Source organism: Staurois parvus, unplaced genomic scaffold (assembly GCF_062004578.1).
Source record: "Staurois parvus isolate SC_StPar_1 unplaced genomic scaffold, SC_StPar_1.0 ptg000096l, whole genome shotgun sequence".
Classification (NCBI taxonomy): domain Eukaryota; kingdom Metazoa; phylum Chordata; class Amphibia; order Anura; family Ranidae; genus Staurois; species Staurois parvus.
The window spans coordinates 475,751-491,184 of record NW_028317892.1 but is presented as its reverse complement, the minus strand read 5'-3'; the positions used below and the strand labels follow the sequence as shown (position 1 = coordinate 491,184).

Sequence of the window (15,434 nt, the reverse complement as noted above, 5' to 3'; positions counted from 1 at the left end):
ACCGAGGGGGTGAGGTGGGGGGTTGAGAGATAGATTTGTGTGTCGTTGGCATAGAGGTGGTAGTTGAAGCCGTGAGAGTGTATGAGTTGGCCAAGGGAGGAGGTGTAGATGGAGAAGAGAAGGGGCCCGAGGACAGAGCCTTGAGGGACCCCAACAGAGAGGGGGAGTGAGAGGGAGGTGGTGGCATTATAGGTAACGCTGAAAGAGCATTGTGACAGGTAGGATGAGAGCCAGGAGAGAGCAGATAAATAAATTTTATTTAAAAGTTTACCAGGAGAAAAGGAAAAGAGGCTTCAAAACATAAAAGCAAAACCACCAAGGATTAGTAAACTACAACAGATTACATATTTGGTTTGGGGTTTTGATACAGTACACTTAAACTAGCTGCTAGCTTGCTGTAACCACTTGTCTACCATGCTGCTTATAAATGTACCTTGGTAGACAAGTGATTAATTAATAACCTTAGCGAAAGCCACCATAGCTTTGAGACGCATACTGTAAACAAGGAGATCAGAATAGTATGCACTAAAAACACTTCATATAATCCTAGATATGTTGGAGATATAGACTTATTTCCTTTTCTTTCCAAGACTGTATCTTTTGAGACAACTGTGGTATCAGATGTGAAAGATTCCCAACCAAATATAAACACTCCTGCAGATGATTATTGTAGCAAAGAAAGCAAACAAATTAAATGTGCATTTAATGCACGATATTTACTTGTAAAAATCCTCCATTGTGTAGACATCCAAAAGGCTTTAGACCAAATGTGTCAAACACAAGGCCTGTGGGTAGAATCTGGCCCACCGGCCATTTCATTTGGCCCTTGCACCTCTCCTGCAGCTGCGGCACCACCCTTGTCTCTGACCCCAACTTGTCTCAGCAGTCGGCAGCAGAGACGATGACAGAACTCCTGCTCCAGATCCTGTGCAGCTGCAGAGAGGCTCACCTCTGCTTCCCCCTCCACCCCGTCGTCTCAGTAGTCAGAAGCAGAGAGGACAGAACTCCTGCTACAGATTCAGTCTCTCTTTGCAGCTGCAGCACCTCCTGCCCCAGTCTCAGCATTCAGCAGACTCCAGCCCTCCTCTGGTCCTCCTCCAGACCCTGCACGTTCTCCTTCCCAGCTCCGCCCTAGCTTTTTCAAGTCAGCTGCACAAGGTAATAGGGGTGCACCCTGATGTAAGGGAAGGTGGGGGACTCTTGACATCTTATGTAAGGGGCTGGGGTGCTCTGGATATCCAACCTTACAGATGCAACCAACACGTTTAGGGCAAACATAATGCTAATGTGGCCTGCAATGAAACAGAGTTTGACACCGCTGCCTTAGACTGTGCTAGGCACCACCATCTTGGATGTGATGACAGCAGCCATAGCAGATTCATATAGTAGTTCCACTTGTTTTTTCTCCCACAGCTACATAAAAAATGATGTAGCCAAGAGAAGAGAGGGGTGGAAAAACTGGGCCAGAACAGAGAGTAATTAGATATGCCCAGAGGAGGAGAGGCTACAACATGCAAGGACAGAAAAGGTTGTGCTAGGGAATTCCTGGAGTAGTCAAATTTTCTATCAAGTTCAAAGGTACACTGCAAGTAACAAAAAATGTAGGCCGGACAAGCATAACCCCGCCTACTCCCAGCATACCTCAGTTTTGTGGCAAAGCAGCACCAACAGCATGATCATGAACACAGAAGGATGGGACCTCAATGGACAAAAAAAAAAGGGATATTATGATGAGTACAAAAATCCTATATCCTCTCTCACCACATGAAGGACACAAAGTCTAATACTGTTAGGACACCCAAAAACATCCAAACTGAAGGGTGGGCAACAGCAAACAAAACACTAACAGGCCCACAAAAACTGATGAACTGGGGACTGCCTGTAGCTTGAGCTGCCTGGAGAACCTTACAAAGAAAGCTGGCAGACTTGCAAAGCCCAGAAACAACAGCCTAATTTTGAAGCCTCACTTTGGCTTTCTGGGTCTCCGCACCACCTTGTACATGTGCAAGACCAGAAAGGTTTCTTTACAAGACAAGGTTGACAGTTTAGAAACTTGCATAGGTTGATTGCAACAGGAAGCGCAACCTTGTCAGAGTGGGAAAGTTAAATGTTCAAAAGGTGGTTTCTTGAGTGCCAAGAAAACCAAAGTCAGATCCCAGGGAGTCACGGGAACGAACAAGGGAAACCGCATGGGAGACACCCAGCACAAATGTATTGATCAAAAAATGAAGAGCAAGCAGTTCCTGAAACAAGATCACAAGGGCTAACACCTGACACTTGATGGTCCTGAGGGCCAAATGCTTGTCCAGGCCTAACTGTAAAAAGGCAAGGGATTGTCCCATTGAGAATTTCCTGAGGTGAGAGCCCTTCTCCTTGCATCTTGCCTACCATATATGGTGGAAGATCTTGCGAAAAGCTGACTTCCAAGCTTCTAGAATGATGGAAATAACTGAATCAGAGGTGCCTCTGTCCCCCAAACCCTGGGCTTCAAGAGACATGCCTTTAAAGCCAAGAACGGAGAAGAAGGATAGCAAATCCTTGAGACAGAAGATCTGGTTGATTTGGAAGAGCCCAGGAGTGTCTGCCTTAGTCTTATCAGGTCAGCGTACCTCATCAGCCTGGCCCAATCTGGAGCTGTGAGGATCACTGGAATGCCCTCTGAGGTGACATTCTGGTGTATGGAAGTTGCCAGCTCAACCTTCAGGGTTCCTGCACCATCTCTACACTCTGTAGGGCAGATACATCAATGTGGTCACTCATTACAACCTTGACTGTACTCCCATTTCCCAATTATAATGTTGCCATACAGTCAATTACAGAAAGCCAAATTACATGCTCAAGTACTTATGCATATTTGCTAGATTTAAGAATACATTAATGATTGTAATGAACACACAGTTTGATTTGTTTTCTATATTTGTGTGAAGTCTAGTTTTAAGCACTGCTATTTTTTTCATGATATAGCAATGCAGTCGTTTGTGCTCTTAACAACTAATTGATATGTATTTGTTCTTGTAATGTTGGCTAACCTGCAAATTCCATATCTCAGAGTACAGGGCAGGACACAGGCAACTAAGGCTACATTCAAACCAGCGATATAGGGTGGTGTAAATTGCCGCGGCAGGAATCTTCTGCTGCTGCAAGCGGGTTTATGTGGCTATAATGGCAGCTGGCCGGAGGCCACATCTATTTGCAACTCTCACCAAAGCCACCGATTACCTGTGGTGATCTCTGCTGGATGTACATTGTGTGCATCCAGCAGCAATCACTGCAGGTAATCACTGGCTGTGCTGAAAGCCACGAATAGCTGCAGTCACCAGCGAACTTTCAAGACTTTTGCTTGAAATATATCTAGAATCGGACCCAGATACTTTAAGTGCATGGAAGGCTGGAGAACAGATTTTTTTTTTTTTTTTTTTTTAAGTTGATCACCCATCCAAAGGCCAGATGTAGTTGAATTGTATTTTGGACAGAGTTAAGAGGTGGCTGCATCCTACATATAGCCTGTCACCTGCATGCCCTGAGCTTGAGAAGGGTACTAAGATCTTTGTGAACACTATGGGAGCAGAGGACAGGCTGAAAGGCACCAAGAGAAACTGAAAATGGTTGCCTCCCACTGCAAAGCATAGAAATGATGATGTAGATGTGTGTTCTGGATGTCCATTACCATGTGTTCCCGTGGTGGTACTGGTGCAAGGACACCCTGGGACAAGGTGGTTCTTCGGGGCCTTTTGCAAGAGTTTTGAACTCTTGCAACCAGTGGAAAGCACCAACTGAACCCGGAGGTGTGGGGATGTCTGTGGGCCACAGGGATGCAATCTGCAACAAATCCCCCCCCCCCCCCCCCGCAATCTTAGGAATCATTACGAAGTGGGCCTTGGAGAGGGCTTGGTGGCCTTGAGGGCCAAGCCTTGCGCCGAAAGGAGTGCTGAACTTCGGCTTAGAACTTTGAAAGCCTGGGAAGAGCGTAGATGTGTTCTTTATTTAGAGGAGCTAGAAGCACCTGGAGAGGAGAGTTTTGTTACCTTTCTCTGAGGAAGCAAAACATTTACACCTGTGACTTGTTTAATGAATTGGTCAACTACCTCAAAAAAGAAGCATCTTCCTTGAAATGGCATACATGTGACACTTTTCTTACAGGCAGGTTCTGCTGTCCAAGCTTTTAGCTAGAGAAATCTGCATTTATGAACAAAGATTAGCGCCAATTTGAATATTTGTTTCATGACATATTCCAGGGCAGGACACAGAAAAGAGCAGAAGGAAGTTGTAATTGTTCTGCAACTGCCCGATCCTGAAAAACAGAGCCATTTTGGTTGTTCATTGTACTAGTCCAGGTTTGATATATATTAGATAACACTATGTAGTAATGGACCTCTTTGCACTCCCTCCTAAGCAACCAGGTTTCATGCCCTGCGAAATGCGTAGAGGGGCATTTTTGCTGTGACGAAGAACAACATATGCCAAGTGAAATTAATTTGCTTTTCAATATTATAAGAGATTACTGTATACATTTTAAACAGGAATGGTCTATGCAGCAAAACGCCCTTTTAGGGTTTACATTTTATCTGTGTATTTTTTTTATAGTTGTGCATGTTTTTGTAATTTTTGTATAAATGAGATTATATGAGGAATGCGTATTCAACCAAATTTTAACCCCAGAATTGGGGTTTACATTTTAATTAGGATTTACTGCCCCCACCTTGTGCCTACAGCTTCCCAGAGGTTCATGGTTTGGACTATATCAGAGTCCAACTCTGGTTGAGAAAAGGTAGCAGGAGACGAAAGGGGAAGTTTTTGAGCTTTGGACAAAAGTTAATTAAAGCCATAATTTGTCAGAGAAATTGTGACAGATGCAGAAAGTTCTATTTCTGTCAAATAGGCTGCTTGTTGTGTGCCTGAAAAACAGCTAGAATTAAATTCTGAAGCCATTGTTAAGTCAAGTCACTGGATGCATTGTCACTTTGAGCCTGAGTGTTGTTTGGGTATTTGGCAGAACAAATGTTTGCCTGCTGTTTATAGTTGCCTCCGTTTCGCTTGAGCAACGCCATAACTTAAAGTGAGGGCCTTCTCTGATGGGGTACTCACAGAGCAGATCGTTGGAGGGTAAGCATGTCCAGTAGGCATCTATCTTCCTTTTAAGGGCTCTAGGTGGAAGTGGCATTAAAGTGTGCAACCAGTGGTGTGGTGTAACACCTGGTCATCCACCTGAGACTGAGATCTGACTGGATGAGTTTTAGTGCCAAGTTTGAAAAGTTTACACTGTAAAGCGAATACATTCCAGTAAAGGTCAATTATAAATGCTGTTCCTGACGCTGCAATGTATAAAAGGTCAAGGCTTCGCCCATCACTGTGGGCATACCCTTGAGGGGTCTTCCTAGATTGAGTTCCATTGTGATGAGCCATGGCCCTGAAACTGTATAGCACACTGAGACTCATTCCACATAGAGCATCAAGTGCCAAGATGAGTACCCTAAGTAGGAATCCAGTACCTGAAGGGTCTGGGTATGGCTCACAAGGTTATACTGAGGTTGCACTGATCCAGGAATGGTGCTTCTGTAGACAATGAGGGTTAATTAAAGCATAACACCACTTTTGTTGAAAGAAAACATTCCCCTCTGGGTGATCTATGTACATTGTAAAGATTTTAGCAAACTTTGTTGCAGATTCCTACCTTTTGTTATTCTGAAGAAATAGCTGTTTGTCTGTGTTTATGTGTAGAGTGAATCTGTATGGGAGTCGTTTTATAATTTTCAGTCAGCTGCTGTACCCACAGAGCTCTAATGAGGAAACTGGCAATGTCTGCATCCCTTTAGACATGATTTCCTTTTGGGAGTCTCTCTCTCTGTTGGTACAGAAGATGCCAAAAATCTGACTTGTATCTTGATGCAGACTTCTGGGAAAATCAGTCAACCACTCAAGCAGGAAATGTAATTTTCAGGGGGGCTATATTGCATTTTACAGAAAATGACAGTACTGCAGATTGAAAAGGAAAGGTAAGTTTAAATAACAGTCAATTACAATATGACTTGAGTCAAAATTGTATACGCTATATTGTTTTGGTTTTTTTTCCACAAAACTGACGTTAACCTTTAAAGAACAATAAAGTAGTGAAGCTGTTTACTCCAGAAAGGAGAAGGGTTCCATCACCTACAGGTTCTACCGAAAAACTGAGGACTCATAGTGTGATGTAGGGTTTATATGGGAGGAGCTACAGGGATACATGTGTTCAAAAGCTTGCCAGTATTCAATCACCTGAAGGTATAAGTCTATAACCCAAGATGTATGAATGATGTCTGGTACACACTATGAGTTTTTTTCGTTTAGCCCAACTGAGGAGCTCGCAAGGAGGTCTCTCCTTATTCCCAGCACAGCACAACTGTGGAAGGTAGGGGCAGGCAAAGAAAACTCCCAGCTCCTTTCACATTAAAGCAGAATTGGCATGGTGTTTCTAAAGAATGAATCGGAGTTGTTATTGCGGATTTTTTTTTATCTTTTACAGTCATATGTGTATATTCTCATTTTTGCAATAAATGCAGAGGTTTGTAGATAAGCCATTACATTCATTATATATTCCGGTTTAACATCTAAAAATATATATGTTACATGTGGAGAGGTGAAGAGTTTTTTTTTAATTCAGTCCCACAAAAACATACAAAGACAAATTTTAAAAGCAGCTTTCATTCATAAATTAATGCTGAGCAGGAATAAACTGTCAGAATGATAACACTGTTCAACAGATAAAAAGTTTTGGGCATAAAATTAGCTAATCTTACATAATTTTGGGGTGCTGAAAACGAAAATGACCCTAAAAAATGTTGATTGGCTCTAGTTTCCATGATATATTCACCCATCTAATGACGTAAGCCATTCAAAATTATGATGCAACTTCAGCTGCATATTGCGCAATTGATACTGGTGACCAATAGAAAATTGCATGTATACTGAGATGATGCAATATTAGCCTTTAATTGCATCACTTCACTGCATAAAAGCTGCAGTATCTGTAGCAGATTGTAGTTCGACAGCGTCTTTACATTTCGTTTTATGCTTATATAGGCTACTCAGTAATGCCTCGAACTTGTGTGAATAAAGCAGATAATTTCTGCTATATCTGCGGTGAAATAACTTTTATCTCACAAAAAAGGAGGATAACAGGGATGATTAAGAAAGCCTACAACTTGTATTTTGGCTGCAAGATAGGAGACCAGGACAAGAGCTGGGCACCACATATATGCTGCAATTCTTGTGGGACGGGACTGGAGCAATGGTTGAATGGAAAAAAGGCATCTATGCCTTTCGCTGTGCCAATGATTTGGAGAGAGCCAACAGATCATGTTAGTAATTGTTACTTTTGTATGGTGTCTCCAATTGTAAAAGGGCTAAATAAGAAGAAAAAGTTATCTGTGCACTATCCAAATATTCCATCGGCAATACGTCCAGTTCCTCATGGAGAGGGGCTACCAATTCCTAAAGCACCAGAATCCTTCGTGGTTGAGTCAAGTGAGGAAGAACCTGAAGCGTGTAGTCACGTGCAGTTGTAAGAGATAGCCCTTTCCTCGAATACAAGAGAAAAGCCAAGAGAAGCAAAACCGACACAAACTGAAGACAAAACTAGTGAGAATCCTAAGTATTAAAATGATTCAACTTAGCTTATGGCTATAATTTTTCTTGGTAATCCTATGCAATATATTATGCCATTTAGGCTTTGTTATGTAGTCAATATCACTTGCTTTATATTTGTGGAAAGACATCTATCTATATAATTATTGTGCATTATGTAGTCATTACGCCTATAGTAGAAAACTTTCCGTTTACAGAAAAACTAGAGCCAATTGACAAATTTCATTGTTATATTTGAACTCAGAATGTGAAATTCATTAAGAAAGGGATCCTTTTGTTTCCAAAACTGGCAAAAAATAAAAATTTGTTGAACAGTGTAATCCAGAGCAGTGCTCTCCCTGTGTAATCTACACAACTGAGCTGTCACAGTGCACAGACACACCTTCTTGGCTCCCTGAAAGCTGACTGACTGTCAGGCAGCTTGGCCTTGTAGGCAATATACTATACTTATGATGGCCACACACATGAGCCAATTTTCATCCTTTTCAGATGTTCTGACTGTGAAATGATCATTAATTGCATGGGCAATGTGTGACATTTTAGGTACCCCTTGGTCAACTGACTGCAGAGAAAGAATTACTTTACTGGCCTGAATTTTCTAACCTGAAGGCCATTATCTTCCTATACAGAACAAATTACACTAAACATCTGTTCTACAATCTGTCCCCTCTCCTCTGGTATAGGCATGAATACATTATTGATCCATTACTGATCCATATATTGCTGATATATGTTTATGGAAAGAGGTTCGCAAGAAAGATCTGTCACCATCCTGTTGTTCAGGCATCTGAAGTTCACAGCTTAATTTACAGTTACTAATGTGCTTTCTCTTTGTTTTGTCTTTAACAAACAAACTTGACATTTAGCACTCACAATGATTCTTAGAACAAACGCTAGACCCAGCTATGACAAAGAAAAGTAAAGTGTATCTTACCACTTGGAGGCTTTGGCCGTGGCGGGACACTTCTCTTGGGGGGTAGTGCTGGCATGTCATGTTTGCTTTTAAAGGGGTCCTCTGAGAAACCAGAGCCTGGAAAAGTAGCTGCAAAGGGGTCGGGAGTTTGGTGCTGAAAGACAAAGAAAAGAAGAAACCAAATGGAATGACTGCTATTTCAACACAAAAACAGAGTTCTTTATTAAGTAATAACAAATATGCTTTTTATTGTAACACACATGTTCACGCCTTACCTACTGAAAAACCAGTGTCACAGCACTGACTCCCAGAGTGCTCCCTACCCATAAACCAATAGGAGGTTTCCAAAACGAGCTTTAAATTCAACCTAATCAATTTAAATCAGGGTGGACAAAGCAAATTATCCTGAGTTTGGTTTAGAAGATCATGTAAAAATGAAAATGTGTTTATATATTCAGGCTCGGCTCACACTAGCCCGACTCCAAAAGTCACGGGACTTTCAGTGCAACTTTGGAGTCCAACATTGATACGACTTTGGTTGGGTCTCACAAATCAGATCCTATGTTGCAGCAGTGTGAACCAAGCCTTACTGTTCTCAAGAAACTATACATCTGTAAACAACATACTGTTTTGAGGGCAGCAATGTAATATATAAAAAAATTTTATTAGCTCCACTGTTTTTCCTATAAACAAATTAAAAAAACAGCTTCTGTTTCTAATCAGTATCCAGCAGCCGTTAATATTTGTTCAAAGATCAAAGAGTGTTTTTGAAAGCAAAGTGGTTTCCTTTATTATGTTTTTAAATCACCTTAGTGTTGGAAAGCACAGAATTGAAGGTAGGAATGAGTGGGTGGCCATACAACTGTCTTCCTTCATCAATTGTACACTTTCAAGCTGTAATCCTGTAACTACATTATAGGCACTGGAAAACTCATTAGTACCAAATACAACGGCAAAGAGAGCATCTGCAGGACTTTTAATAACATGCATTGTTGCAATTATCAGGGTTTAAAACATATTTTTTTTTAACTTCTGACAAAAAATTTAATAGATATACAGTGTTTTTCAAAAAGAATGACCCAAATTTAAAACCTTATATCTGTGTAACCTGTATTAATTGAATGGCTGTGGCTAAGAATTTCAAATGACGGCTGCTAGAAAACCAATATTAGCACCAAAATAGATGCTAACCTCAGTCATTAACAAGATGGTGCCTATGCAACAGAAGGAGTTTTGTGTTCTGCACTTTAGCAAGACTGAGTGATAAAGGTGCAGCGTGTATTTCAATATAATTTCAGGATTGATCCACCAGTGGCAAAAAACAGTTGACTTTGGTATAAACAATTTAAAGAATCAGGGTGTTTATGTAAGAGGTAGAGTCCAGGGTGACCACGCACTTCAGAGGAAAATGTGCAACGGATTCAAAAGGCTTTTCAGGGAAACCCGCACAAGTCTGCTTGTCGAGAACTTGCGATCCCACTGTTTGGCATGTGTTAAGACGGTGTTTGCTTCTGAGGCTATACCAATTGCAACTGGTGCAAGACTCTTTGTGTTAGTGACAGAAGAAAATGCTTAGATTTCTGTCATATGCTCTTAGATGACACTGAGGACAACAAATTCTTACTGTGGTTGACTTTTAGTGATGAAGCAATGTTTCGTCTAAGCGGTAAAGTTTTGTGTCACAATATTTGCATATGGGGACTTGAGAAGAGACACGGACTTATACAGCATGAGCAAGATTCACCGAAAATCAATGTGCTTGTGGGGTTTCATTTACGAAGATTTATGGCCCTTTTTTGAATTAAACACTGAATATTTTATTTTTTAGCAAGACGGAGCACCACCACATTGGCACAACCAAGTTAGTTGGTTAAATGAAACACAGCCTCAACATAGGATAGGTCCGACGGGAACCCAAGACTTGGCATTACACTCTTGGCCCCCAAGATCTCCAAACATTACACACTGTGACATTTTCCTGTGGGGATATGTAAAACAACGTGTTTATGTTTCACCATTACCCACTGACTTGGATGAGTTCAAAAACAGAATCACGGCTGCAGTAATTTCTGTGGAAAAAAACACACTCAGACATGTGGGGGACAAATTCAGCCATCTTCTTGATATTATCAGTACAACAGGTAGAGGGTACATAGAGCATTTATACCATGGCGAGTGAAACTTGAGGATTTACTTAATAGTTTGTAATTTAAGTAACTGTAACACATTTTCATTATTAAATATAGCTAGTTGAAATTGGGTCATTCTTTTTTAAACACACTGTATTATCAGAGTTGGCTTTAGGAACTCCTAGATTGTGATCCAGATTTGCAGATAAAAATAACCAGTGGGCATCCATGCACACATTCGAGGCAGATGGGGGAATTCTCCCTGCTGTGTCATTGTATTCTGATAGTGGGGAGGCTTCCCCGCCATCAGAATACACTGATCAGTACTACAGCCCTGCAGTGCTGGTTAACAGGAAATGTTCCAGTAGGGAAATTGTACAAAATTCAATTGGTAGATGGACTTCTGTACAACCAGTGTCCATACACGGATCAAAATTCGATCAGTCCCTGTAGAAATGGCCAAATTACGATCCATCTATGGACACCTTTAGATTGATAACAGAATACAAGCCATCCAGAGAGGATGAGCCAAAAACACAAGCTAAGTCACAAGAGGGAAACACAACAACTAGAGACATAGGATCACAAGATCGCTGAAGCAAGAGCAAGGAATGACGCAGAATGTTATAGTAATCACCTGACCTTTAGGAGAGGTTAAAAAACAATAAAAGTTCAATTAATAAGGCTTTATCCTTAGGCCTACTAAAGAAAATAGGTACTAGTTTCATCAGAGCTTGGTGGTATCTGCTAAAGTTGTGGCACAAGTCAAAAGTCTAGTGTTTAGCACAACAAATGGTACTGAGACTGATTGCAAAGAGCATTGTGACAGAGCATCCCCTCTTCCAAAGAAGTTCTCAGACAATTATTTTTTGATATAATAGGCACAACGTCCAGAAATGTGATGGAGTATACAATTGTGTTCAAAATAATAACAGTACAACATCACTAACCAGATCAATCACCATTTTTGGTATAAAATTATATTTCTACATGGCAAATAATTTAGTAGTAGGTGTAATAGAGTAATAGCAAACCAACAGACCCAACAGTCATGACATGCATTCTGCTGATTCTGTGTACTTTAAACATTAACCGCTTCCCGATGCCCTATAGCAGATATACTCCGACGGGGAGGAGACCTGTTTGTGAACAAAACAGTTTTCCTCCCTGTCAGCTCGTGCACACTGCTTTGGATGGCAGCCATGCAAAGCAGTGTGCTTACAGTGAAGCACATGGACACAGCACTATGTAAAATTGCACACAGTTAACCCTTTGATTGCCCCTCATGTTAACCCCTTCATGCCCAGTGCCATTAGTAGTGTCAGTGCTTTTTTTGTTTCTTTCTTTTTAGCACTGATCACTGTATTGGCGTTACTGGGGATGTCATTGACACCAAGTCTGTTCCCCTACAGCAGTGGTTCTCAACCTTTCTAATGCCACGACCCCTTAATACAGTTCCTCATGTTGTGGTGACCCCCAACCATAAAATTATTTTCGTTGCTACTTCATAACTGTAATTTTGCAGTGGGAGGACTAGCGCCCCATCACTGATGTCCGTGGGATGAATAGTGTCCCATCGTTGGTATCAGTGGGAGGAATAGTGCCCCAACATTGGTGTCTGTGGGAGGAATAGTGCCCCATCACTGGTGTCAGTGGGAGGAATAGTGCCCCATCATTGGTGTCAGTGGGAGGAATAGTGCCCCATCATTGGTGTCAGTGGGAGGAATAGTGCCCCATCATTGGTGTCAGTGGGAGGAATAGTGTCCCATCATTGGTGTCAGTGGGAGGAATAGTGTCCCATCATTGGCATCAGTAAAAGGAATAGTGCCCCATCATTGGTGTAAGTGGGAGGAATAGTGTCCCATCATTGGTATCAGTAAAAGGAATAGTGCCCCATCATTGGTATCAGTGGGAGGAATAGTGCCCCATTATTGACATCAGTGGGAGGAATAGTGCCACATCATTGGCATTAGTGAGAGGAATAGTGTCCCATCATTGGTATCAGTGGGGGGAATAGTGTCCCATCATTGGTATCAGTGGGAGGAATAGTGTCCCATCATTGGTGTCAGTGGGAGGAATAGTGCCCCATCATTGGTGTCAGTGGGAGGAATAGTGCCCCATCATTGGTGTCAGTGGGGGGAATAGTGCCCCATCATTGGTGTCAGTGGGGGGAATAGTGCCCCATCATTGGTGTCAGTGGGGGGAATAGTGCCCCATCATTGGTGTCAGTGGGGGGAATAGTGCCCCATCATTGGTGTCAGTGGGGGGAATAGTGCCCCATCATTGGCGTCAGTGGGAGGAATAGTGTACAATCATTGGCATCAGTGGGAGGAATAGTGCCCAATCATTGGCGTCAGTGGGAGGAATAGTGCCCCATCATTGGCGTCAGTGGGAGGAATAGTGCCCCATCATTGGTGTTAGTGGGAGGAATAGTGTACAATCACTGGCATCAGTGGGAGGAATAGTGCCCAATCATTGGTGTCAGTGGGGGGAATAGTGCCCCATCATTGGTGTCAGTGGGGGGAATAGTGCTCCATCATTGGTGTCAGTGGGAGGAATAGTGCCCCATCGTGGGTGTCATTGGGAGGAATAGTGCCTCATCATTGGTGTCAGTGGGAGGAATAGTGCCTCATCATTGGTGTCAGTGGGAGGAATAGTGCCCCATCATTGGCGTCAGTGGGAGGAATAGTGTACAATCATTGGCATCAGTGGGAGGAATAGTGCCCAATCATTGGCGTCAGTGGGAGGAATAGTGCCCCATCATTGGCGTCAGTGGGAGGAATAGTGCCCCATCATTGGTGTTAGTGGGAGGAATAGTGTACAATCACTGGCATCAGTGGGAGGAATAGTGCCCAATCATTGGTGTCAGTGGGGGGAATAGTGCCCCATCGTGGGTGTCATTGGGAGGAATAGTGCCTCATCATTGGTGTCAGTGGGAGGAATAGTGCCCCATCATTGGTGTCAGTGGGGGGAATAGTGCCCCATCATTGGTGTCAGTGGGGGGAATAGTGCCCCATCATTGGTGTCAGTGGGGGGAATAGTGCCCCATCATTGGTGTCAGTGGGAGGAATAGTGCCCCATCATTGGTGTCTGTGGGAGGAATAGTGCCCCATCATTGGTGTCAGTGGGAGGAATAGTGCCCCATCATTGGTGTCAGTGGGAGGAATAGTGCCCCATCATTGGTGTCAGTGGGAGGAATAGTGCCCCATCATTGGTGTCAGTGGGAGGAATAGTGCCCCATCATTGGTGTCAGTGGGAGGAATAGTGCCCCATCATTGGTGTCAGTGGGAGGAATAGTGCCCCATCATTGGTGTCAGTGGGGGGAATAGTGCCCCATCATTGGTGTCAGTGGGGGGAATAGTGCCCCATCATTGGTGTCAGTGGGGGGAATAGTGCCCCATCATTGGTGTCAGTGGGGGGAATAGTGCCCCATCATTGGCGTCAGTGGGAGGAATAGTGTACAATCATTGGCATCAGTGGGAGGAATAGTGCCCAATCATTGGCGTCAGTGGGAGGAATAGTGCCCCATCATTGGCGTCAGTGGGAGGAATAGTGCCCCATCATTGGCGTCAGTGGGAGGAATAGTGCCCAATCATTGGCGTCAGTGGGAGGAATAGTGCCCCATCATTGGCGTCAGTGGGAGGAATAGTGCCCCATCATTGGTGTTAGTGGGAGGAATAGTGTACAATCACTGGCATCAGTGGGAGGAATAGTGTACAATCACTGGCATCAGTGGGAGGAATAGTGCCCAATCATTGGCGTCAGTGGGAGGAATAGTGCCCCATTGTGGGTGTCAGTGGGAGGAATAGTGCCCCATTGTGGGTGTCAGTGGGAGGAATAGTGCCCCATTGTGGGTGTCAGTGGGAGGAATAGTGCCCCATTGTGGGTGTCAGTGGGAGGAATAGTGCCCCATTGTGGGTGTCAGTGGGAGGAATAGTGCCCCATCATTGGTGTCAGTGGGAGGAATAGTGCCCCATCATTGGTGTCAGTGGGAGGAATAGTGCCCCATCATTGGTGTCAGTGGGGGGAATAGTGCCCCATCATTGGTGTCAGTGGGGGGAATAGTGCCCCATCATTGGCGTCAGTGGGAGGAATAGTGTACAATCATTGGCATCAGTGGGAGGAATAGTGCCCAATCATTGGTGTCAGTGGGAGGAATAGTGCCCCATCATTGGCGTCAGTGGGAGGAATAGTGTACAATCATTGGCATCAGTGGGAGGAATAGTGCCCAATCATTGGCGTCAGTGGGAGGAATAGTGCCCCATTGTGGGTGTCAGTGGGAGGAATAGTGCCCCATTGTGGGTGTCAGTGGGAGGAATAGTGCCCCATTGTGGGTGTCAGTGGGAGGAATAGTGCCCCATTGTGGGTGTCAGTGGGAGGAATAGTGCCCCATTGTGGGTGTCAGTGGGAGGAATAGTGCCCCATTGTGGGTGTCAGTGGGAGGAATAGTGCCCCATCGTGGGTGTCAGTGGGAGGAATAGTGCCCCATCGTGGGTGTCATTGGGAGGAATAGTGCCCCATCGTGGGTGTCATTGGGAGGAATAGTGCCCCATCGTGGGTGTCATTGGGAGGAATAGTGCCTCATCGTGGGTGTCATTGGGAGGAATAGTGCCTCATCATTGGTGTCAGTGGGAGGAATAGTGCCCCATCATTGGTGTCAGTGGGAGGAATAGTGCCCCATCATTGGTGTCAGTGGGAGGAATAGTGCCCCATCATTGGTGTCAGTGGGAGGAATAGTGCCCCATCATTGGTGTCAGTGGGAGGAATAGTGC

The 15,434-nt window shown here is 43.7% G+C and overlaps 1 protein-coding gene across 7 annotated transcripts in view; it reads right to left on the bottom strand.

The window, feature by feature from the left end:
• EPS15L1 (epidermal growth factor receptor pathway substrate 15 like 1) overlaps nucleotides 1-15,434 on the bottom strand; it is a 252,064-nt gene that overhangs the window by 57,939 nt on the left and 178,691 nt on the right. For all 7 annotated transcript variants that reach the window (XM_089670784.1, XM_089670785.1, XM_089670786.1 and 4 more), the window contains one exon: nucleotides 8,555-8,687. In XM_089670784.1, the coding sequence (XP_089526910.1) occupies nucleotides 8,555-8,687 (133 nt within the window). The remainder of the gene's footprint in view (nucleotides 1-8,554; nucleotides 8,688-15,434) is intronic.